This window comes from Rissa tridactyla, chromosome 29 (assembly GCF_028500815.1).
Source record: "Rissa tridactyla isolate bRisTri1 chromosome 29, bRisTri1.patW.cur.20221130, whole genome shotgun sequence".
In the NCBI taxonomy this organism is placed as follows: domain Eukaryota; kingdom Metazoa; phylum Chordata; class Aves; order Charadriiformes; family Laridae; genus Rissa; species Rissa tridactyla.
In genome coordinates this window covers 172387-197191 of record NC_071494.1, presented here as the reverse complement: position 1 = coordinate 197191, position 24805 = coordinate 172387, and the positions used below count along the sequence as shown (strand labels likewise).

The 24805-nt window shown below is 56.7% G+C and overlaps 2 protein-coding genes across 5 annotated transcripts; one reads left to right on the top strand and one right to left on the bottom strand.

Annotated features, from left to right (window-relative positions):
* Window positions 1-283: 283 nt before the first annotated feature.
* Window positions 284-7919, top strand: LOC128901830 (solute carrier family 22 member 6-like). 3 transcript variants are annotated; one of them, XM_054184000.1, is made up of 11 exons: window positions 284-388; window positions 2006-2425; window positions 2514-2617; window positions 3093-3247; window positions 4062-4230; window positions 4412-4535; window positions 5120-5229; window positions 5388-5602; window positions 6082-6190; window positions 6939-7142; window positions 7725-7919. In XM_054184000.1, exons 2-11 carry the CDS (start codon window positions 2048-2050, stop codon window positions 7792-7794), a joined length of 1638 nt encoding a protein of 545 aa, XP_054039975.1. In that variant the 5' UTR covers window positions 284-388; window positions 2006-2047; the 3' UTR covers window positions 7795-7919. The 3 variants fall into 3 exon arrangements, with proteins under 3 accessions (XP_054039975.1, XP_054039976.1, XP_054039977.1); XM_054184001.1 differs by lacking the exon at window positions 3093-3247 and having other exon boundaries at window positions 6943-7142; XM_054184002.1 differs by lacking the exon at window positions 7725-7919 and having other exon boundaries at window positions 6943-7136.
* Window positions 5526-24252, bottom strand: DPF2 (double PHD fingers 2). Of its 2 annotated transcripts, XM_054184004.1 has the most exons (13): window positions 24185-24252; window positions 20090-20250; window positions 19895-20002; window positions 19495-19658; window positions 17208-17300; window positions 16823-16901; window positions 15900-15941; window positions 13563-13700; window positions 13173-13301; window positions 12874-12986; window positions 10813-10894; window positions 8097-10173; window positions 5526-5609 (listed from the first exon to the last, which is right to left on the bottom strand). In XM_054184004.1, the coding sequence occupies exons 1-12, from the start codon at window positions 24214-24216 to the stop codon at window positions 10097-10099; spliced, it is 1218 nt and encodes a 405-aa protein (XP_054039979.1). In that variant the 5' UTR covers window positions 24217-24252; the 3' UTR covers window positions 5526-5609; window positions 8097-10096. The 2 variants fall into 2 exon arrangements, with proteins under 2 accessions (XP_054039979.1, XP_054039980.1); XM_054184005.1 differs by lacking the exon at window positions 15900-15941.
* Between the last annotated feature and the right edge of the window lie 553 nt (window positions 24253-24805).

The window sequence follows — 24805 nt, the reverse complement described above, 5'->3', positions numbered from 1 at the left end:
GGTAAAAACAAGCTGGGTTGGGGGGGGCTGGGGTGGTTCCCACACACCTGGGGTTGGGGGTGTCCTCGCCGAGGAAGAGGATGGAGAGGATGGGATGGCCCCGGGGAGCCATCGGGCATCCCTGGTTGGGGACCGGCGTGGCTGGCGCCAGCACTTCCGCCTGACGATCGTCTCCACTGACCCATAGCGGGATCTGGTCCCACCACAGTCAAACGTTAACCGTGACCAGGGGTGCCTTTAAATAGGAGTGGGGACAGGGAGGGGGTCGGGGACAGGGCTGTGGCCATGGGCAGCTGCAGGGTGGAGGGGTGGTAGCTGCTGGCAGACGGTTCCGGGGAGTGGGGTTTGCTGCTGGGAGAGGTTGGGAGATAACGAGCGCGACGGACAGGTGAGTGGATCAATAGAGAGATCAATATGTTGATCAGGAGAGAGAGAGGCCAATGGACTGGTCAAGAGAGACATTAAAGCTCAATAGATTGATCAATAGAGAGAAAGACTGATCAATAGAAAGATTATGGGTCAAGAGATTGATCAATAAAGAGATTAAGATTGATGCATGGTCAATAGAAAGATCATATGTTAATAGATTGAGATTAAAGATCAATCAGATTGATCAATAGTGAGATTTAAGTTCAATAAATTGATCAGTAGAGACCAATAGATCAGTCAATAGATAAAGATCACTATATTGATCAATAGGTTATAGGTCAATAGGTTGACCTACAGGAAGATCAATCAACAGAGAGATTAAAGGTCAATAAATCAATCAATAGAAAGATTATAGGCCAACAGAGTGGTCGATAGAGAGATTGAGACATTGATCAATCAAAAGATTATAAATCAATACATTGATTGATAGACCAATAGATTGATCAATAGAGAGACAGGTCATTAGATTGATCAGTGGATCCTGGTTCAATAGATTCATCAGTAGAAAAATACAGACCAAGAGATCGATCAATGACTAAATTATAGATCAATTTATTGGTAATAGAGATACACAGACCATCAGACGGATCAATAGAGATGCTGTGGACCGATCAACAGATTGACCAATAGAAACATATAGGCCAATAGACTGATCAATAAAGAGAGACATTATAGACCAATGGATGATCAAGACATTATGGATAATAAAGGTCAATAATTCATCAGCAGAGAAAGAGCTCGTTGGTTTGATCGACAGGGAGACCAACAGATCGATCAATAGGGAGGGGGAGACGCAAAGGCTGATCAATAGACCTATGTAGACCTACAGATCGACTGAGCAGCAGATCAATCGATTGACTGACAGGGTGAGGAGTCAATAGATGGGCAGGGGGACGGGGCAGACCCACCAGCTGGTGATGGTTGGCATGGACAACAGAGAAATCGATTGATCGATCGATTGATCGAGTGAGGGGCGAAGGACGGCGACAGAGAGAGAGAGAGAGGGGGAGTGGCAGAGGGAGGGAGGGACAGAGGGATGGACCGGGGGGACAGCGGGTGGCCGCAGAGACCGAGCCAGAGACCGAGAGAGCCGCAGAGAGAGGGAGAGGAGCAAAACCACCGGTAGGGATCAATCGATCGCGAGGGATCATTGGAGGGATGGACCTACTGAGAGACCGGTAGGACGGAGCAGGGGAGGGAGGATCGATTGATCGGTTGGTTGGTCGGTCGGTCGGTTGATCAGTAACGAGGGGGAGGGAGGAGGAGGAGGGAGAGCAGTGAGGGGCAGGGCTGGTAGCAAGAAACAAACCACCAGCGACTGATAGATCAGTAGAGACCGAGACGGATGGACAGACTGATGGGTCGATTGAGCGAGGGCATCGACAGAGAGACTGGTAGGTCAACAGACACCCCCACAGATCAATAGGTTGGTTGGGACGCTGACTGGCAGAGCAATCGGCACACCAGTAGACTGATTGATCGATCGATCGATCGAGGCACCGATAGATCAATAGCTCTGTCCCTCCGCCATCCCTTGGCCCACCCTTCAACCTCTTCTCCTCCTGCCACCCTCCAGCTGCCCCGGGCCCCCCTTCCCGGCGCCATCCCTCGTCCCACCATGACCTTTGTGGAGCTGCTGGCCCGCCTGGGCGGGATGGGCCGCTTCCAGGTGACCTACGTGGCCGCCCTGGCCATTCCGCTGCTCATGCTGGCCAGCCACAACCTTCTGCAGAACTTCACCGCCGGCGTCCCCGAGCACCACTGCCGGCCTCGGCCCGTGGCCAATGACAGCACTGGGGATGTCCCCCTCCTCATCTCCATCCCCTCCGACGGCCACCATCGTCCCCAGCGCTGCCGCCGCTACGTGGAGCTCCAGTGGCACCTCTTGGAGGTCAACGGCACGGTCAACAGCACGGCCAACGGGGCGGCCACCGAGCCTTGCCATGATGGCTGGACCTACCAGGATGGCATCTTCGCCCACACCATCGTTACCGAGGTGAGGGGTGGCCCACAACCCGCCCTGGGGGGGCGAGTGGGGACGCGGGTGTCCGGGTGTTGACCCCCGTGTCCTTTCCTGGTGGCAGTGGGACCTGGTGTGCGAGTCCAAGAAGCTGAGGCAGGTGGCCCAATCCATCTACATGGCCGGGATCCTCCTGGGCTCTAGCCTCTTTGGGATCCTCTCCGACAAGTGCGTGCGCACCCCAGAGCTGTACTGGGATAAACTGGGAGGAACTGGGAAGGGGGAGAGGGGAGGGCTACGCACAGGGATGTCCTCCCCTTCCCCCGGCCCCTGGTCTCCCAGTGTCCCCAGCGCCCCCAGGCTGGGTCCGTCCCAGTACAGCTTGTCCCACTGTCCCCACATCACTCATCCCAGTATTCACGGTGCCCATATTCCCCGTCCCAGTATTCCAAACGCCTTGTGTCCCTGTCCCAGTGCCCCACGTCCCTGTCCCAGGATTCCCAGCGCCCCACATCCCCCCAGTCCCAGCGCCCATGTCCCCATCCTAACGGCACGAGGTCCCCACCGCCCCCATCCCAGTGCCCCCAGGAGCCCTCATCCCCCATCCCAGCGGCTCCAGCACCCCGCATCCCCCTCCCCAGCACCCCCAGCGCCCCACGTCAGCATCCCAGCCCCCAGTGCCCCCAGCACCGTGTCCCAGCAGGTTCGGGCGCCGGGCGCTGCTGACCTGGTGCTACCTGCAGCTGGGGGTGACAGGGGCCGGCACCGCGGCCGCCCCCACCTTCGTCGTCTACTGTCTCTGCCGGTTCCTGGCGGGCCTGGCCATGGCCGGGGTCTCCCTCAACTCCGCCTCCCTCTGTAAGCTGGGGACCCAGGGCTCTGGGCTTGGTCCCACCACCCCTATCCCCCGGAAGGGACCTGGGTGTCTGGGCTTGGTCCTACCACCCCTATCCCATGGGAAGCATCCGGGCTCCAACTCTGACACCATTGACCCATGGGAGGGACCCGGGCTCCAACCCTGCCACCGTTGACCCTTCGGGGGGACCCAATCTCCAACCTGCCACCATTGACCCTTCGGGGGGATCCAAGCTCCAACCTGCCACCATTGACCTTGGGAGGGACCCAAGCTCCAACCTGCCACCATTGACCCTTCGGGGGGATCCAAGCTCCAACCTGCCACCGTTGACCCTTTGGGGGGACCCAAGCTCCAACCTGCCACCATTGACCTTGGGAGGGACCCGGGCTCCAACCTGCCACTGTTGACCCTTTGAGGGGACCCATCTCCAACCTGCCACCATTGACCTTGGGAGGGACCTGGGCTCCAACCTGCCACCATTGACCCTTTGGGAGGACCCAAGCTCCAACCTGCCACCATTGACCTTGGGAGGGACCCAAGCTCCAACCTGCCACCATTGACCCTTTGGGGGGACCCAAGCTCCAACCTGCCACCGTTGACCCTTTGGGGGGACCCGGGCTCCAACCTGCCACCGTTGACCTTGGGAGGGTCCTACACATCCATGCTTGGCTCTACCACCACTGACCTTTGGGAAGGCTCCAGGCGCGCAGTCTCCAACCCCACCACCTCCACGCCGTGGGAGGGACCCAGATATCCCAGTGTGGCCCCATCCCACGGGATAGACCCCACCATCCGTGTGCTGATGGTTACCCACAGGCATGGAGTGGATCCCGACGGAAGCGCGCGCCGTGGTGGGCACCATCAATGGCTACTGCTACACCTTCGGGCAGTTCGTGCTGGCGGCCGTGGCCTTCGGCCTCCCTCACTGGCGCTGGCTCCAGCTCGTCGTCTCCCTCCCCTTCTTCCTCTTCTTCCTCTACTCCTGGTATGGGGAACACAGGCGTCTAGGTGGCCGCCCACCCCCCTCCTCCTGGGTTGGGGTTGGATGGTGGGGTGTCCTATGGGGTGGTGGCGGGGACACCTGGGTGGTGGGAGGCGTAGGGTGGGAGCCGGGACCCCCCCGGATGCCTGGGTCCCCCGTGACCCCTCTCCCCACACCCCCCAAGGCTGTTCGTGGAGTCAGCCCGGTGGCAGGTGATTTCGGGGAGACCCGACCTGGCCCTGAAGGGGCTCCGCAAAGTCGCCCGCATCAACGGGAGGAAGGAGGAGGGAGACAAGCTCAGCGAGGAGGTGATGGGGGGCTGCCTAGGACCCCCCCAGATCCCCCTCATCTACCCCTTAGATCCCCCCAAGTTCCTCTCCTATATCCCTGCACAATGCTGCAGATCCCTTCTGGATCCTCCCAGATCTCAGGAGATCACCCAAATCCCTCCAGAACGCCCTCCTTCTCCCTTAGATCTCCCCCGTTCCCCTCTCCTCAGGTTGGATCCCCCCCAGACCCTCTCCATCCCTCCTAGATACTTCCGACCTCCCCCCCTAGATCCCTCTCAGACCTCTCCTGATCACCTGGATCCCCCCATTCTGTGTCCTTGTTAGGGCTCTCCAACACCTCTCCATCCCTCCAGATCACCTCCAAGACCCCTTGTACCCCTCCTAGATCCCTCTGATCCCACCTAGATCCCCCCAGACCCCTCCAATTCCCTCCAGATCACCCAGATCCCTCCCGAGATTCCCCACTGTCTCTTCTAGATCCCACCAACCCCACTAGTTCCACCCCGGTCCCCACCATCCCTCCTAGATGCCCTCCCATTCCCTGGATCGCCCCGGCCCCTCGGATCCCTCCCAGGATCTCCCCAGATCCTCCTTTCCCACAGGCGCTGCGGGAGCTGGTGCACCGGGAGCCACCACTGCCAGGGGGGACCCTGGCCTCCCTGATCCGCACCCCCGGGATGAGAACCGTCTCCTGTGGCGTCTCCTTTGTCTGGCAAGTGGGGCCGTTTTGGGGCCAAACCCCACCTTTTGGGGCAAACCCCATCTTCTTGAGGTCAAACCCCACTTTTTGGGGGCGAAACCCCACCTTTTGGGTCCCCGCTTGATCACGCCTGGTGGGTTGTGTGTTGAAATGTTGGGTTTTGGGGGCAGGTTCTCCACCAGCTTCGCCTACTATGGGCTGGCCATGGATCTGCAGGGCTTCGGGGTGGACATCTACCTGAGCCAGCTGGTCTTCGGGGCTGTGGACATCCCGGCCAAGCTGGCCTCGGTGCTGGCCATCAGCTGCGTGGGGCGGCGGGTGGCCCAGGGCGGCTCCTTGGCGCTCGCCGGCATCTGCATCCTCGCCAACATCGTTGTGCCAATGGGTGGGTGCTGGGACAGATGGAGGGATGGTGGGAGGGATGAAGGACAATGGCATGTAGGACAGTGGGATGAAGGAGAATGGCATGGAGGGCAGTAGGATGAAGGACAATGGCATGGAGGACAGTAGGATGAAGGAGAATGGCATGGAGGAAGAAGAGGTAAAAGGACAGAGAGAAGTTGGAGGGACAGAGACGGGAAAGATGGAGGTTGGAAGATGATGGGATGGGGGGACAGAGGGTGGAAGGATGAGGAGGTTGGAGGGATGGAAGGAAGTAAGTTGGAGGACAGAGATGGAGGGGTGGGGGGACATTGGGGGTGCACTGGGGGGACAGCGATAAGAGATCGAAGGATGGAGGGATGAAGGGTCACTGGGGGGACTTGGGACATTCAGGGGTGGAGGCAGAGGTTGGAGGACCATTGGTGGGTCATAGAGGAGCCCTTGAGGGGACGGAGGTGTGAGACCTCCCATCCCTGTCCCCAGAGCTGCAGATGCTGCGCATGGCCTTCGCGGTGATTGGAAAGGGTTCATTGGCCGCCTCCTTCAACTGCGCCTACATCTTCACCGGAGAGCTCTTCCCCACTGTCATCAGGTGGGTGGTTGTCACTTCTAGGAGCTGCCGGCACCACAGCCCTCCCTCCATCTGCCTGTCCCTCCATCCGCTCATCCAACCCACCGGCCAAGTCATCTTCCACCCACCAACCCAACCACTCACCCACTGACCAGCCCATCTACCCACCCACGTATCAGCCCAACCGCTCATCCATCCATCCAAAAATCATTCCTTGCACCAATCCATCCATCCCTCAACCCATCCAGCCAATCACCTTTCCATCCATCCATCCATCCATCCATCCATCCATCCATCATCAACCCCTCCATCCAACCACCTCTTCCATCCGTCATCATCAACCCCTCCAACCCTCAACCCATCATCCATCCAACCAACCCTGCATCCGTCCATCAACCCCTCCAACCCTCAACCCATCCATTCCATCCATACACCCAACCTCTTCATCCATCAACCCCTCCAGCCCTCATCCTCCATCCATTCCATCCATACACCCAACCACCTCTCCATCATAAACTTCTCCATCCCTCAACCCATCCAACCACCTCTTCATCCATCCACCCAACCCTCAACCCATCCATATTTCCAACCATCTCTCCAACCATCCACCTCTCCATCCATCCATCATCAACGCCTTCAACCCTCAACCCACCCAACCACCTCTTCATCCATCCACCCAACCCTCAGCCCATCCATATTTCCAACCATCTCTCCAACCATCCATCTCTCCATCCATCCATCCGTCCGTCCATCCCTCTCCCTGGCACAGGCAGACGGGGATGGGCCTGGGGGGCACTATGGCTCGTGTGGGTAGCATGGTGGCCCCGCTGGTGCGCATGACAGCTGACGTGACCCCAGTGCTGCCCCTCATCATCTACGGGGCTGCTCCCATCATCTCGGCCATCGCCACCTGCTTCCTGCCCGAGACCCGCAATGTGCCCCTGCCCGAGACCGTCAAAGACGTCGAGAGACGGTGAGGAGCTCCCCAGCGAAGTGGCTTTGGCCACCCCAAGGGACCCCCTCCCCACCAGATCCCCTTTTTCTCCCCAATCCTTTTGTGGTTGACATCAGGGTGAAAAATCGCCATTTTAGGGCAAGATTTCTTGGAGGAGCCCCAAAGGGTTTGGGGTTGGAAGGGACAAAGATTTTGGGGTGAGAAGGGACGAAGGTTTTTGGGGAGAAGGGACAAAGGTTTTGGGGTGAGAAGGGACGAAGGTTTTTGGGGAGAAGGGACGAAGGTTTTTGGGGAGAAGGGACAAAGGTTTTGGGGTGAGAAGGGTGAAGGTTTTCAGGGAGAAGAGACAAAGGTTTTGGGGTGAGAAGGGACGAAGGTTTTCGGGGAGAAGGGACAAAGGTTTTGGGGTGAGAAGGGACGAAGGTTTTTGGGGAGAAGGGACAAAGGTTTTGGGGTGAGAAGGGACAAAGGTTTTGGGGTGAGCAGGGACAAAGGTTTTGGGGTGAGCAGGATGGAAGGTTCGGGGTTGGGAAGGGCTGAAGGTTTTTGGGGAGAAAGGTTGAAGGTTTTGGGGTTTCTCTTCCCCTGACGCGGCGACAGAGCGGGTCACCTCAAGGACGAGGAAGTCACTGTCCCCCTGAGTACCACCAAGACCAAGGAGGGCGTCTGAGGGGGAGAGGACGGGCATCAGGGACACCTGCATCCCGCTGGGCCAGTGAGGACGGGTGACAGGACCCCCGGGGGGACACGTCCCCCACCCCGTGGTCGATCCCCCCCCACCCAGAGGCTATTTATTTAACCCCAATAAAACCTCATCGCAACCCTGGTCTTCGATATCAAACCGCTGCCCTCCCGGGGGCCCAGGCGTCCGGGGGGTCCCCGCAGCCCCCCAGGGAACCCAGGCCTCTGGGGACCCCCCCCCCCCACCCCCCCAAAAAAGGCTAACGAGGATTAATTTCCCCTATATATTACCCTGACACCTGGGTCCTGGCTCTCGAGCTCCGGCCTTTGCCCCAATTCGGGTGATTTAGCTGCAAAATAGATCTGCAAAGGAATTAATTCTCGCATCAAGCCGGGGCCAGCGGGTGGCAAAAGCCCATAATGGGGCAGATTTTACCCCAAAAAACAGGGTAGCACAACCTCAGTGTCAGCCCTCAGAGAAGCCACAAGCAAGCACCTAAATGGGGTTTATTTACCCAAAAAACAGGGCAGCACAACCCCAGGATCAGCCCTCAGAGAAGCTACATTCGAACACCCAAATAGCTGTTGTTTACCAGTACCCTAAAACCCCCCAGTTTTCCCCAAAACGACCCCACTTCCACACAGCTACATTTTTGTCCATTTTTATTACGAAAACAAGCCATTTTGGTGTCACTTTTTTTTTTTCCTGGATAAGACACAACCGTGAAGCTTTGCCGAGGGGAAATTGGGGTAAAACCCACCCGTTTAGGGACATTTCATCATCCCGCCCCTGTCAGGGCGTGAAAAGAGGGGAAAATCACCCTTTTTTAACCAAAACGCCTTCATTTCCACCCGAATCGCGCTCAAGGAGGGGAGGAGAGAAACCACCAGGCTGGAGCCGCTTCGTCACCCAGATCCGGGGTGGGTTTTTTTTGGTGTAGTGGCGTGGGGTTTCTTTAGGGATTCTGTTCAATTTTGAGCAGTTTTGGTTAATTTTGAGCTACCTGTGGTCAATCTGGGGGCTATTTAGGTCATTTTGGGGGCTATTTTAGTAATTTTGGGGCCATTTTTCTGCTCACGGGGCCGGTTTCGGGGCTGCTCTGCCGCCGTCCCGGTTGGCTCCTCTCTTTCGGGGGGTTCTGGGAGGTGAAATTCGGGGCGCAGAGGCGGGGGGGGTTCGGAGGTAGGTTTTTTAAGTTGATTTTTAGAAAAAACAGGCACATTCAGTCAACGGGACCCTTGGGGGGGGCAGACGGGGATATCGGGGTGTCCCCAGAGAGCCCCAGAACAGTGGCATCTCCCGCCTCTCCCTGTCAGAGGCGTTCTGGGGGTAAAAGCAGCTTTTCCCACCCCAAAATAAATCCCCCCAAACCCCAAAACAAACCCTGTGCGACCGTGACGGGGTGGGGGGGGACAGGGCGAAGCGTTTCTCCCTCTGTGCTGTGTGGGAGCAAGGGAAAACCCCAAAATTGAGGGGGTTTGACCCGTTTTGCGCCAGCTGGAGGAGGTGGAGGGGGGAAAATCCCAAAATGGAGGGATTTTGCCCTGTTTCATGCCGGCCAGAGGAGGGTGTCAGGGTGTAAGGCCTCGTCTGGGCAGGGGGGGGATCAGCCGGGCTGCGGGGAGCATCCTCCGAGGCGGGAGAGATGGCGGGGCAAAAAGAAATGATAAAAACGGGGAGGGAAAAAAAAAGGAAATAAAAATAAAACCCGAAAAAAACACCTCACCCCTCAAAAAAATTAACAAAAAGCCCCCAAACTGCACCCCCGGCTGGCATGGGGGTCTCTTTTCCCAAGAAAAAGGGGGGGAAAAGCGAGATTTTTGGCATGCCACGTTGCCAGGGAGGCGGCGGGATAGATTTGGGCGCCTCATTTTGGGTGGAAAAGCCAGCAAATGGCGATGGGACGGGCGGCCCTGTCCCGTCCGTGGCCCCTCGGTCGGGACGGGGTCCCGAGGGACACTGCGGTGTCACCCCAAAAGCCACTCCGCGGGGTGGGGACACGGCAGCCTCAGCCCGCCCTCGCAGGACATCACCCCCCCATCTGGCCGCGGGGAGGTGAGAAACAAACCCTCGCGCGGCAACAACAACAAAAAAATGACGAATAAAATAAACCCCGACACCCCCCTCCCCAAGCCATAAAAAAAAAAAAAAAAACAAAACCCAAACAAACCAGAAAACACGGGGAAGGTTAAAAAAAAAAAAGGGAAAAAAAGAAAAGACACCCTCCCCCCCCCAAAAAAAAAGGGAAAACGTGTGGAACGAGGGCAGCCGTCCCGTGGGCGCAGCGGGATCAGGAGCTGTTCTGGTTCTGGTAGATGGAGGCTTTTTCCTTCAGCAGGTCCAGACACAAGTGGCAGCTCCAGCTCCCTGCGGAGAGAAGGACACGTGGGCGGCCGGGTTTCGCCCTCGTCAGGGCTTCGTTAAGGGTCACGGATTCCTAATTACACGCAGGGCAGGCGGCGGGGAGGCGGTTTACGAGGCTGTTCGGGGGTTTGTGAACCCACGAGCCTTCCCCTTCCCCGTTAACCTTCAAGCGAAGGCAGCCAGGAGAGGGGCTGATAATTAACCGCCGGGATAATTAACCAGCGGCGTCAGGTGTCACTGACACTTCGGCGTTGGTTTTTTTTTGCTTGGCCGCTGTGAGTCAGCACAAGACGAGGTGGGAGGAAGAGGAGGAGGAAGAGCAATTCCTCTCGGCTTTACTGGCCGACACAGAGACATTTCAGGGCGCGTGATGTCAGCGAGGGATTTTGGGGTGGTAAAAGGCTTTTCCGCTTCTCCAGCGGAGCAGGGGAGGAATAACGGAAACAGCCGGAATGACGGACCCCACCATTTTCGATCGTGGCCCAACAGATCCATGATTTCCCCCAAGACCCGTGGGCAGAAGCGGGTCCACAGGGCTGAGAAATATTCCAGGCTGAATTCCGCTCGTTTTGACCCATTTCTGAAGCGGAGAGGGAGGAGGGGGCCTGGGAAGGGGGGGGACGACACACGCAGGGGACTCACCTTCGGGCGGCTCCGACATGGGGGGGGTGAGACAGTACATGTGGTAGCCGCGGTCGCAGTCGTCGCAGAAGAGCAGCTGGTCCTAAGCCGGGGGGGGAGGGAGAAAACGGGGAAAATTCGGATGATTCAACCCGAACTTAGCTCCAGGACAACGGCGGGGGGGGATGAGGGTCCCTCCCCGTCGTCCTCCAAGTTCTGACAGAGTGACCAGAAAGACTCCGCCGTGTCCTCCGGACTACCAAAAGCACGGTCTTTTGCCCCCCGAAAAAAAAGATTTTGCCGTGTCGTAGACTATTAAAGCTCAAAGATTTCTCCCCAAAAAGCGTCTCCCGTGTCCTGCAGACTACTAAAGGCCAAAGATTTGCTCCAAAAAAGACTCCGCCGTGTCTGACAGGCTATTAAAGGACAGAGATTTCACCCCAAAAGACTGCTCTGTGCCACCAAGCTTTAAAAGCGTAAAGGTTTCCCACAAAAGAGACCGTCGTGCCCTGCGGACTGTCAAAGCACAACGATTTCCCCCAAAAAAGTCTCTTCTGTGTCCTATGGACTCTCAGAACACAAAGATTTCCCCCCCAAAGGACTCTCCCGCGTTCTATGGGCCATTAAAAGCACAAAGATTTCCCCCAAAATACTCTCCCATGTCCTACAGACTATTCAAATAGAAAGATTTCCCCCAAAAAAGACTCCGCTCTGTCCGTCCTACGCGCTATTAAAAAGCGCAACAATTTCCCCAAAAAAGCCGCTCCTCCTGAGTCCTACGGACGATAAAAGTGCCGAAGTTTCCCGCAGAAAGCCTGCTACGTGCTACAGAACACTAAAAGCACAACGATTTCCCCCCGAAATGACTCCGCTGTGTCCTACGGATTATTAAAATGCAAAGTTTTCCCCCACAAAAAGACTCTTCGTCTCCGACGGGGTACGAAGGCACAAAGATTTCCCCCCAAAAAGCCCCCAACACGTCCTACGGACTACTAACCCCCCCCAAAACGAGGGGGTCGCTCAGAAGCTCCCCGTCCTGTCCCTTCTCTGCGGGGGCGGGGGGGGGGGGGGGGGTGACACCCCGAGGTGTCCCCAGAGGGCGCCCCGCTCCCCCCGGGGGGTACTCGTGGGTTCTGGGGGTACTACTGTCACTCGGGGGGTGCTCCCGTCATTCTGGGGGGGCTCTCCCGATATTGTAGGGGTGCTACTGTCATTCTGGGGGTGTTCCTGCCACTCTGGGGGGTGTTCCCGTCATTCTGGGGGGCAGCCACATCCTTCTGAGGGGCTCTCCCGTTATTGTGGGGGAGCTACTGTCATTCTGGGGGGGCGCTCCCGTCACTTTGGGGTCGCTCCCGTCATTCTGGGGGGCAGCCACATCGTTCTGGGGGGTTCTCCCCTTATTGTGAGGGTGCTCCCGTCATTCTGGGGGGGCGCTCCCATCATTCTGGGGGGCAGCCACATCCTTCTGGGGGGCTCTCCCCTTATTCCGGAGGTACTGCTGCCATTCTGGGGGCGTTCCTGCCATTCTGGGGGTGCTCCTGTCATTCTGGGGGGTTCTCCCGTTATTGCGGGGGTGGTTCCCGTCATTCTTGGGGGTGGCCACATCCTTCTGAGGGGTTCTCCCCTTATTGCGGAGGTACTACTGCCATTTTGGGGGGCACTCCCGTCATTCTGGGGGGCGCTGCGGTTATTTTGGGGGGCAGCCACATCCTTCTGAGGGGCTCTCCCGTTATTGTGGGGGCTCTCCCGTCATTCTGGGGGGCGCTGCGGTTATTTTGGGGGGCAGCCACATCCTTCTGAGGGGCTCTCCCGTTATTGTGGGGGCTCTCCCGTCATTCTGGGGGGCGCTGCGGTTATTTTGGGGGGCAGCCACATCCTTCTGAGGGGCTCTCCCGTTATTGTGGGGGTGCTACTGCCATTCTGGGGGGTTCTCCCATCATTCTGGGGGGCGCTGCGGTTATTTTGGGGGGCCGGCCACATCCTTCTGAGGGGCTCTCCCGTTATTGTGGGGGTGCTCCCATCGTTCCGGGGGGCGGCCACATCCTTCTGAGGGGCTCTCCCGTTGCTGCGGGGGGTACTCACGTCGTTCTCGGAGGTGCCGCAGATATTGCAGCACTTGCACTCGATGCACTGCCAGCGGTACGTCTTGACGGCCGCCATCATCACGGGGGTGAACTGCAGGCAGGAGGGGTGCCCTGCGGGGCACAGCACACGGCTGAAGGCAGCTCACGCAACGGCCGCTTCGGGGAAAAGCTCCACGGCGGGGAGAAAACCACCTTCTCCCCACCCCCGACCCAAATCCTCAGCTTCTCCGGGCGGGCGAAGCCGCCGGGGATGGTTTCAGCAATGCCCGCGGCAGGGAGGGCGTTTTCCCCCCTTACCTGATCGCCCGCAGTCCGAGCACGAGACCAACTCCTCCGGCTGCCCCGTCTTCTTGTTGATTTTGGAGTCTCCCAGGCAGAAGTCGCAGTAGTTGTTGGGCAGAGCTAAGCCGTCAGGTCCTTTCTTGGCTGGAAAAGCAGAGCGGGAGAGATGGATCAGCCACAGGGAAAAGGCTTTCCGCACGGGACCAGGAGATGACACTTCCATGATGCAAATCCCAATGCTCGGAGCAGCCTTTCCGGCAACCTCCGAGCTCCGGGGCTACGCCACGGTGCCCAAAACCATCGGAAAAAGGGACGCTGCTCGCTCCCAGCCCCGGCACTGGCGATTTCCCGCCTTTGTTGCCTTTTTCACGACAGGGATTTTGGGAGAGGGGGTGTTTTGCTTACATTTCTGCTCCTCCGACCGCTGCGAGACGGGAGTTGGGGGCTGCGAGTCGTCCTTGTCATCGCCTTCTTCCTCAGCCAGGTGGGAGTGAGCGTAGTGGTAGCTCAATCCCGGCCGATTCTTGTATCGCTTCCCGCAGACTACGGATAGAAACGGGAAAAGTCTGAGCTCGCTCCAGCGGGGAGTGAGACCCCACAGGCCAAATCATCCCCCAGTCCCACCTCGGGGCTCTGAGCGCAGGCGGCTGCTCCCCTTCTGCCCCCAAATCACCTGGAATTTATTAAAAGCGCCCTAACGAAGGGGTTTGGGGCCGGATTGGGTCCGGAGCAGCCGAAGAGGCACCGCAGCCTCCTCTGCGCATCCCACACGGGAGGCTAGCGCTGATGCGGTGGGTGACTGATACCCACCACGTCCAGGTAATGACGGCAGCTCGTTAAGCGCAGCTTTGCAGCCCTCGGTAAAGGAGTGAAATCACGCGGCGATCGATCCAAGTGGCAAAACCCAGATGGAAAGATACTGGGGGGGCCGGTGGGGGGGGCGTATTTCCTACCCAAAAACCATCTCCTTAAACCAGCTGGGTGAAAATCGAGGCTCTTTTCAACATGCATAGAAGGGAAACTTCTCTTTTTGGGACCCCGAGGAGGGCCCCGCAGCAGCCACATGCACATCTCGGCTCCGCTCCCGCCTCAGACCCACCCGACTCCTCCAAACTTGACCTGAAAATCACCCAGTGCCCCAAATGCCATGGATTTGCCCGCTTTCCGCCCCGTTTCTTGCGGGGTTTGGAGCTTTCACCCATGGTCTAGTGGCAGGCGCTTCCTTGGGGAGACCTCTGAGCACCCGTGGACCGGGGAAGTGCCCTCCCTGCCGGGGAACGGGCTCCCAGCTCACCGTCACTGCTTTTCCGGGGGGTTTTTGGGCAGCTTTTTAGCTGCGAGGCTCCAAGTATGCCCCGAAACCCCCCTTCAGCCCCAAGACAGGTGTGGGCAGGACGAGCACGAAGCCAGCACTGGCCTTGCACCCTCCTACAGCCGGCAGGGGTTGGCCGGGCACAAGGACGGGGATCAGGGTGAAATCCCCCCAGGAACAGCCAGAGGGGGATTTGTGGGGCCCGGCCGACAGATTTACCAACGGGTTTTTCCTGCATCTTTTTCTGGCATCCAGGCAAATCAGGAAAAAGTTGCTTTGGGATGAAACTCCCTGATCCTGGAGCTTTTCCCTAACATCCCAGACCTTTCTGGATTCACTTCCAGGCTGGCTTGAAGCCTGGAGAAACCCCACCAGGGCTTGTATCCCCTCTCATGCCACCAACTCCAAAAACAGGGGCGGGGAGGCAGCCCGGCTCAGTCTGCTCGCCCAGAGCCCCCCTAAGAGAGCCCGAAGCAAGCAGCCGGCATTGGCTTTTCCAGACAAAAGACGCAGAGATTCCCCCGGGGCAAAGGGCTCTCTGCGGGATGCTCAACGCCCCGGGGGAAACGGCCGGCATCGGCAGGTCCGGAGCGGCTCGGCAAAGGGGCGTGAGTCCAGCGAAGGAGGGGAAAAGCAGCCCGAAAAGTAGCAATTACAACCTTATTACATCAAATTCTGGCTTTCCAGAGCCAACCGAGGGCATGACGGGGTCGGCCCCGTGAGCAGCCATGCGGAGCTGGCAGGCGGCGTTTTCTTCTTCCACCGCGGAGTCTAAAATTGACCTTTTTTCCCCGCAAAACAGGCAGGTCGGTACCTAAACCCAAGTCGGGTTTCCTCCTCCCGAACAGCGAGGAAGAGGAGCTGCCACAAAGACGATCTCAGCTCTCCGGCTTGGCTGCGGGAGTTTATTTGCAGCCCGCCACCAACATCCAACCTGCGCCTGCAGCTGAGCGGTTTTGGGGCTTTTTTTTTTTAAAGCAAAAAGGTGTTTTTTTGGCAAGAGAAGCAGGAACATACTTTGGCATCTCTTAAAAGGAAGGCGGCACATCGCGGGCACAGGGGATTTGGGAGCGAGGGAAGGGGTTTAGTGGAAACACCGTGTTTTTTCCCATCCCCGCCGCCACAGGGGGGGAATTAATCTTTGTTTTCCCTCTCGGGAGGCCGCTCTGCCGGCACGCACGACCGCTCTTCCCTGCTGGAAAAGGGTCAGGCGAGCCCGGAGAGGAGCTGCCGAATCCCGCTGCCGGCGGGGAGGCCAGCTTTGACGTCGCTCGGTGGCCTTTGGCTTCTCCCTCCCCTTCTCCCGTGTGTCCCCCCCTCCCCGTCCCTTTCCCGCAGGCTCCAGCAAGGTTTGGTGAAAAAAAACAACTAACGTTTCAGGAGAAGAAAGGCAGGAAGGAAATAAAAAAAGCAGACAGAGAGTGGACTACCTCGATCGGGAGGTTTCAAGGTATGCTTTTGTTTGTAACTATCTGAAACACAGAAAGAGAGTCGTGAGAAAACACACACACACCAGGTCACGCACACGCACCCGTGCCAAGCGACAGACGGACTCTTAAAACAAGAAAAAAGGGGAGGAAAAACACAACTACTTGGGGTTTGGGGTGGGTTTTTTGGGAAGAAGCTAGTGTCAGCTCTTGCAGGACAGGAGGAAGAAGAGAGAAAGGTAATTTCAAAGCCTCACTTGCCCTTTTTTGCTCCGTTTGCCCTGTTAAATTGCTTTTTTTTCTCCTTCCCCTTCCCCAGCCTGAGGAGGAGGGAGGTGAGGAGGAAGCATCGGCAACCCTGGGCTCGCGGAGGAGCGCGCCAGGAAGGTACGGCCTCAGAAGTAAACTCCCTGCCCCTGGAGCCGAGGAGGTTTTTAGCCAGAGCAGGACGAGCACAGAGTGTCACGTTTCACAGCTACAAACTCATTAAGTGGCTTTAACGAGGCACGACAGCGCAAGGGTGGGGGCAGGGGGGGACTACGGCCGGCTTCGAAACCAGTCTGACGGACACGGATCCAACTGGAAAACCAGCTGGGAAAAAGGGGGGGGCCCGTTTTCAACCTTTGTGGGGGCGTTTGGCAAGACCGGGAGAGGTTCATCCTCATTTCTACGCGGCGGGTGGCTGCACAGCCCCTCGCTCGGGGCGAGACGACCACGTTCCCGGTGGGAAAACTCCAGCCATCTTTGACTGTCGGAGGAGGGCTGAGAGTCCGAGGCGTTCAAAAACACCCTCCTCTGGCTGCGTAAATCTACCTCTTGAGGTTTAAAACCCAAATCCCAGCAGACAACCCCACGGATCCCAAAAGCCACGCAGCCTGGCTCCGCTCCCGGGTCCTAAGTGGCAAGGAGAGGTTTTCAGTACTCACTGTCGCAAGCGTAGGGCTTATCCCGGTCTTCTAATATAGCTGCATCCAGCTTCTTCCGAGCCCCTCCAACACCTTTGCCCTGGGAAAAACAAGGGGAAAACGCCAAGTTTTAGGCAAAATTGTGACCCAAAAGGCTCTCGGGTGGTGGGGAGAACAACAGCAGTGATCTGGTGTCAGAAAAAAGCACGATCCAACACTGCCGCGTAGTGGGTACAGCCCGGAACGGCTGTTGGATGCGAGTTTTCCCCAACGTCAGGTTCAACATTGACATGTTTGAGCCCTGGCAGCTGCCGGTGCTGGTTCAGCACCGGCAGCATCTCAGATTTGCCAGAATTGCCACCAAAACAAGGCCAGGACCCAGCCAGACCAACCCAGCTGCCCTCACCTTGGCTTTCCCCTTCCCTCTCCGCTTCGGCGTATCTTCTTCATAGTCTTCATCATCCAAATCATCCAGGAAGTCGTCCGGCTCAAGAATCCGCTAGGAAAGAGGAAAGGGGTTATTGCAGACAAATCCTCAGCACGGATCGAGGGAAAAGGAGGAAAAACTGGGGAGCGAGATAATGGCAGCACGGCCTCATGGTGCCCATCAGCAGCCGAACCCGTTCCAAGCCTGTAATACAGGAGGAGGAGAAAGGGGATGATATTTTGGAGGACAGAGAGTGAATCCAGTACATTTTATCCCCCAAAAAAGTCACAGAAGGGCACGATATGGTGTGAAGACAATTAAAGAAAAGAGTTATCAAGGTAAAGGCAAAAAGAGATGAGGCTTGCAAAAAATGTTCATGCTAAAAAGCACTGTAGAAAAGCCCAGAACGGGGAAAATACTTTTTTTAGTGAAATGACACCACAATATCACACACCTTGCTCTGCCCTGTGCTTATCTGGAGGGGGATCTCTTAAACCACAGCCGCTGGCGGGTGAGGAGGTGAAGGTGAAGTCTGCAGGGTGTCGCCTATTGTTAGAGCCGTCGGCTAACGAAGTGGTCTAAGGAAAAGCAACTTGCCTTGTGAGGACGGCCACAAGGAAAAGGCTTTGGTGGTGCAGCCTGAAGCAGGGACAGCCCGCACCAACCCAGGCTGCGAGCCGCTAAGCCAAAGCTTTCCACCCCACGGATCGTGCCTGTGGGGTGTTTTCGGCAGCAAAAAGCAGCTACAACAGCAGCCGCAGTGGATTTAAAGTCCCATTTGCAGCTCCAAGGGGAAAAGGGGGCGCTCCTACAATCCCAACATCAATTAACAGCAAAGCATCGGCGAGTCTGATGAAGGATGCAGAGTGGGGAAGGTTTCATCCAGCTCCAGACCTTGGTACAGCCTTAATACTTAAAAAAGCTTCCGAATTGTGCCAAATCAGGGTGAAAAGGGGCAGCTGGACCCAAATTATCCAGGGATATTTGGGAGGAAGGAAAAGGGGAAGATCCCAGCCCCTTTTTTCTGCAGAAGACGACAAATTCGCGGTCTCCTCTCTCCCCGACTCACTTGTTTCTCCACCAAACCAGGGTGCTCTGCTCCGAGCTTCGTTAGCAGCCAAGTAAAACCCTTTCACAGCAGGTAGGGATTAACCGCAGGGACAGGGGAAACATGCCAGCGGGGAAAATAATAAAATATGTGTAGAAAAACAACCCTCCCCTGGCATTAAATGTATCCTATGAGTCAACTGCAACGGGAAGAGGCCAAACCATCAGCAGAGCAGCCCAAATTCCCAGGCAGCAGACAGATGGATTTGACCCGCAACCAGTCAAAACCCTTTCCAGAACTAATTACTGTGATTTCTAACAACCCTGGATTAGTTTATCGACGCCAAAAGAAACCAGACATTTGTAACCTTGCTAAATGCCCGGCCGCCGCATTTTCTTCCTTCCCGTGTCTTTGTTTCAAGACTTAAGTCTGCTTTCTCCTCCAGAGCCCGTTTAAAAGGGCTCGCAGAGAAGGCAGCACTGGGAAGAGCTGGCTGAACATGCTTCCTACTCCTGTGCTACAGTGAAAAATCTCTTTTAAAAATAAATTTGCTACAAAGAAAGGGGAAAAAAAAACCTTTGGAATAAAAGGAGTCTGGCTTGACAAGATGTCTCCGAGCTCGTCTCTACTCAGGGAACCAAAAAGCAGCAAGGAGAGGAGGCGATGAAAAACCCGCACTTGCTGCAAGAGAACTCACGGGGGGAAAAACGAAGCCAGGGCAGGGAGGAGATGGCAGAGTCTGGGACCGGCACCTCGAAATCCTGGCAGATCACCCCCAACTACAGCCATTTCGCAAGGGTCTACGGGTCAATGAGGGGCGAAAGCTGTCCTGGGTGCAGGGACACCCAGCGCAGAGTCTTAAACTGGGTGCCTGGACACAATAAAACACTGAATTTTGGGGCCAGAAGCTCCCTCCCCCTGAATTAAGAGAGCTTCTAACTGGATCGTGAGGAAGGGAACATCCACCTGTCTACACAACGTCGCTGTAGGGAGCCAAACCCTGGCCTCCTGCTCTCCAGTAGCCCCATGAAGCCAGTAGCATCATCTCTGCCCCCCCAAAATCCATCCCAAATCCTTCTGTTGCGGATAAAAGACGCAGAGAAAACAGAGGGGAAGAGGAAGGAGGTGGAAAATCAGAGCGGTGTCGTGCAGGTGTGCGTGTTTTACCCTGTAGTTCCCTCTCCCAACGTAGAGGGGGAGACCCTCTCTCTGCCGTACCTTCCGCGCACGGCTGTTGGTGACAGGGAACTCGCCCAGGCTGTCGTCGTCGATGCGGGGGTCCGGGAGGGCACGTTTCTCCAACGGGTCGGTCCTCAACAGGGCTTCCAGGCTGCTGCCGTCCTGAGAGATCAGCCCTTCCTTCTTCAGGGTCTGGTCGGTGTCTGCAGGAGCCGGTGGGGGAAAAAAGGAAGAGGAAAATCAGCGAGGGAACGGCGTCATGTGCTGAGATCCCATCTCACCCAGCCACGCTCGCAAGCTTCCCTGCTGCAGCGGGGTCAGAAAAAGGGGTTTACTAACCCTCACCAACATTTACTATCATCCGGCGCTATTTGGGCACGATATTGCCAAAAAATTCAGCCTTTACTGCGTGCAGAAAGCGGTAGTGGGAAGGATTTACCTGGTTTGATAGAAGGGAAGGAAAGCCTCGGGTCCTCTGGAGGATGAGCGCGGCGTTTCTTCCGCCAGCGGCGTGCGGGGTAGGAGTAAAGCTGCCCGGCGGCTAAACCTTTAATAAAAAAAAACAAACCAGAATTATCCAAGGAGATGACATGCACTGACCTGTTGTTCCCAACCCGGCGTTTTCCCGGCGTACCTGGCCCTCGGTGACGTTTCTCCATCCAGATGTAGCAGTTGCTTTGGGCCACCCCGGTCTGGGAGTCGAGGAAAGGGAGGCGGACGCTCCTCTCGGCACACAGCCGGGCATTGTAGTTGTGGCACTGCTCCATGGCATCCCTGTAGTACTGTTCCCCGAGGCTGAAAAGAGGTGAAAAGAGGTTCAGCGCTCACCCCAACCATCCCGAGCCCCAAATCCAGCCCCAGAACGCATCTGCCAGGAGAGGGAAACACCGCGCTTCTTCCCGGACCGCTGCTCGGAGGAAGCACAGCCCGAAATATCTCCTCTGCAAGGTGAAGATGTGACTCGACATGGTATTAGCGAAGGACAGAGACGTCCCCTCATCCAGCAAAAGCACAGAGACATGGGGACGGCCCCGCCAGGCGACTGTAGCCTCCCTCGCTGGCAGCAGACAAAACGTGGCACCGTTAAGACATCCCCTTGCCATTTTTCATGCCCCTGAAGCCTTTTGGGAGAAGCCTGTGCTGGCATCTACGCATTACTAATGGATTCGAGCGGCCATGGGCATTTCTCTGGTTTCCTTAAGTGCATTAATCGTGCCCCATCCTGTTTTCCAAGAGCACGACCTCTTCGTGCCACATCCCTACGCTCCTCTTTCAACCGGAAAGCGTCAGGGCTGCAAGAGCCACATCGCAGCCTTGCAGCTGTAGTTACAGTAATTTGCACGGTGAGATCTTCCCATCACATGTGGCAGGGAGAGGGGAAGAGCCGAGAGTCTGTCGGGCTGCTGGAGACCGAGTTCTTCCCTCCCCAGTGCCGGGAGAGGAGATGAACCCTTTGTTTATATCAATACATATTGATCTTGGCACTTTAATACTGGCTGGAACGACTGCACAGAGCCTACGGAGCCCTGTAATCACCCCCACTCCAGAGACGGCTAATTTAGATGAGTGAATAACGAGCCGAAAGATGCCTTGGTTGCCTGCGAGGAAGCACGTGCCGTACGTGAAATATCTTGCCCGATGGAGGAAAAGGAGACAGGACAAAAATCGCTTCGTCGCAGAGTTTTTATTCCGACGCAAGTAGAAGTCGGGTGTGTGGGGAGATGGCCAGAAGAAAACCAACACGCAGAGAGGGACTAACTGAGATGATGATGATACTGGTAAATATTAAATGCAAACGAGGATTGCCGTGCTCGTTTCATTGCCGTGCTCGTTTCCTTACGGAGCGCTGTCAGCCTCTAACGGAGAAATGGGGTTTGCCTCACCGCATTTGGTGCGACAGCAGCGATTTCAGGAGGGCAAACAGCATCCCAGAAGCAATTAAGAGTGATGAGAAAGGTCCCAAATGGCCTTTTCCTCTCTGCTGACTGCAGAGGGAGCCCCAGACCCAGGCTCAGGCGCAGACAACTGTCAAGCTCTCGGAGTTCGGGGATGTAAATCCCTCTCGGAGCTTTTAATTTCCTCTTAAATCACTGCATCACTCCTTAATTGCTCAATCTGCGCCCCAATAACCAACAATGCGGAGCCCTAAGTCTTCCTTGTAACATCCAGGTGAAGCCCTGCCAACAGGAAGACTGCACAGAGGAAGAAAACTTGGTGTTTATGGTAATACAAACCCAAAACCAGTTTGGTTTCCAACTTATTTCTCTCCCACTGGCTTGATTTCAGAGTTGGGCAGGAGGGGTGGGGCGGTAAAAGAGGCAATCAGCCCCCAAAACAATAATGTGCGGTTAAAACAACGGCAGATTAACAGAGGGCCCCTGTGCAGGGTGAGAAACGCACCAGGATTTGGCTTCAACACCAAAAAGACTGCGTGAAATGGGTTTTAAAGTGCTCCCCTGAGTGGTGAGGGGATGGAGAGGGAGCACGGGATACGTTCAGAGCGGAGATCCCGTCTCCAGCTCCGACGTACAACCCCACAGTCTTTCCTTACGCTACCCGGAGGTCTTCATCCCCAAAACCGAGGGGCGCTTCGAGGCACAGACGCTCGCCAATCCCACATGCAAAAAACCTCGAGAAAGCTGCACCAAGGAGAAGCGCTGCTTAAAATCTGCGCCGGATGCACAAGCAAAGAGCTAACGAAGCCGTCAGGAAGGACTAATGTGTTTTAAACAGCTCTAACGAACCCGATTATTGCTCCCTGCAGACTTGGCGTGGCTCAGAGTCTTCTACTGCTGCTAAGCAAGTCCTAAGTGCCCTCAAGAGCAGCTTCCAGTAAAAGCACATCACGTCAGCGGATCACTGTGGAAATAACCGGGTGGTTTTATGTGTTTTAGCACCGTCGGTAAGAGACCATGGCATGGAAACAGCTGAAAAAAAAAACCAACGATGTGACCACCTCCACCCCCAAAACCAGCGGGAAAAGGCATGGCAGGCTTTGTGCCAAGGTGGGCAAGACGTACCCCTGTGGGAAGCAGAGCAATTTAAACCTAAAAAGTCATCAGAGAAAACTGTCCTGCCCCAAACGCTGCCATCGCTTGGAGAAAAATAAAGCAGGAGGGATTTGGTAGACCAAACTCGTTACCAACAGCACCCAGAGATACGAGAACAGCCTGGGGAACGGCTTTAAAAAGTAAGAAAACCAACTCCTGCCGCGCTTCTCTCTATCGTCCTCACTGGCAAGCTGTGACTGAAAAAACCCAGCCTCAAAACCCAACAGCAGTTTCTGAAATAAATAAAATACATTCCTATGACAAAGGCGGACAAGGCGAGGTGCCTTTCCACGTGCTCAACTTCACTGAAAGCTGCAGATCTGCAGTGGCATTGACAAAGTCATGTGGTTGTGAAGTGTTGGCTTGTCAACTCGGGGCAAAAAGAGCCTGAAAAAGGTGTTTTGTGACTCCCGCTTAGTGCTTCTCTCAGAAATGACCCAAGAAAGGGGTCCCAAAAACGCAGCAGCACGTCTGCCTGTGCCCGTGGCCTGCCAGGAGTTTCTCCAGGAGCTTCACTAACGCAGCTGCAGGTGAAAGGCTGCAGGACGGATGGATCTACGACCATCACCTCTCTTAATGAACTCCAGCTCATCAGAGGAGACCCCAACGCCTCTTAACAAACCCTCGTCTCATTGCAGAAGACCCAGGGGGTGCAAATCACACCCCGTTTTGCACGAACACCCCACCAAGAAGGAAAGTTTTGAAAGAAACTGTCGCAGGGATGCAACGGCGCCGTGGCTGAGGTGCCACCAGCTAAAGGGAGACGCCAAAAAACCCCAGGAGATGCCAAAAAAACCTCCAGGTGATACCAAAAAAAAAAAAGGTCAAACATCTCCAAGTCCCCAAATCCCACCCAGGCAGGGTGGACCTCTTTTATAGGGCCACATAGGGAACGTCCTGCACCCTTCTTGCCATAGCAGGGCGGATAGTGGGGGGCTGTATACCTCCCCAAGGGTATATACGCCTCCCTCCCTTGTAGGGCGGTATAGGGGGCGGACCTTTATGGGGCTACATGGGGGAGCTCCATCCCTGAGGCTCTATGGGGCTGGATGGGAAGGGGAATCTCCAGTCCAAGGGCTCTATAGTGTCCCCTCTCACAAGGACATATTGAGGAGACCCCCCCCACACTCCCCGGGCTCTGCAGGGCCATATGGGGGGAGCTGCCCCTGGGCTCTATACGACTCTTCCGAGGACCGTACAGGGGAAAATCCTCACTCTGTCGGGCCCTCTTCAAAGAACACTGTGGGGGTAAGCGCACCCCCCGCGATCTGGGAGACCGTCTCACAGGGAAGCACAGGGATTATCCACATGGGACACGCACAGCCCCGGCCTCTGCAGGAGACCCTCACGGGGCCACACACGGGGGCCTGCTCACCCTTTAGACTCTATTAGCCCCCCCTCTCAGGGGACCCCACCCCCAAGGCTCTTGAAACCCTCTCACAACGCCATAAGGGGGGGGTCTCCCCTCACAGAACCGTACGGAGGGATTCTACACCCTCCCACCTCCCCCTCAGCAAAGTTCACCCCGAACAATGAGCGCGCCCCCTCCCTCCTCACCCCTGGCCCCGGCCTACTTGGCCCCACCCGTGAAACGGCGGGGGTAGGGGGAAGGAACCCCACACCATTTCCCCCCCCTCCCCCCGCAAGGTCGAGGTGTGGGGGGGGTGAAAAGCACTCACAGCTTCACCACATTCTGTACCACCGCCGCCATCTTCCCTCCGCCGCCGGGGCCCTGCGCCGCCCAGCGCGCATGCGCGGCGGGAGGGGGGGTCATGGCGGCGGCGGGGGGGGGCGCGCGCTCCGCGCCTGCGCGGTCGTGGCGCACTGCGCCTGCGTCACCCTCCCCCCATCCCCCGCGGCGCTGCCTGCGCGCGTGCGCGGGGGGAAAGGCGGGAAAAGCTGAGGGGAGAGGCGCGAAGGGGGCGGGGAGAACGGACGAGGAGCGTAAATGAGGGGAAAATGAAGGGATAAAGGGGCAAATCAGAGGGAAAGGGGAGGGGTGAGGGTGAAAATGGGGAGGTAAATGTGGATGAGGAAAGATCTTGGGGGAAGGAAAAGGGGTAAGAATGGAGAGGGGCGGGGTGGAAAGGGAGACAAGGAAAAGGGGGTGAGGGCAACAGGGAGGAATGAAGGGGAAGGAGGAGAGGGATGAGGATGAGATGGGGGTAAATGGGCGCCGGGGGAGGATGAGATGAGGGTCCTCCCTCCACCAAATCTCAAACCTCCGTAGAGATTCCCGACAGGTGTTTTTAGGTTTCAGTGTGTGGTGCCGGCACAACAGCCGTGCCCCAAAACCAACC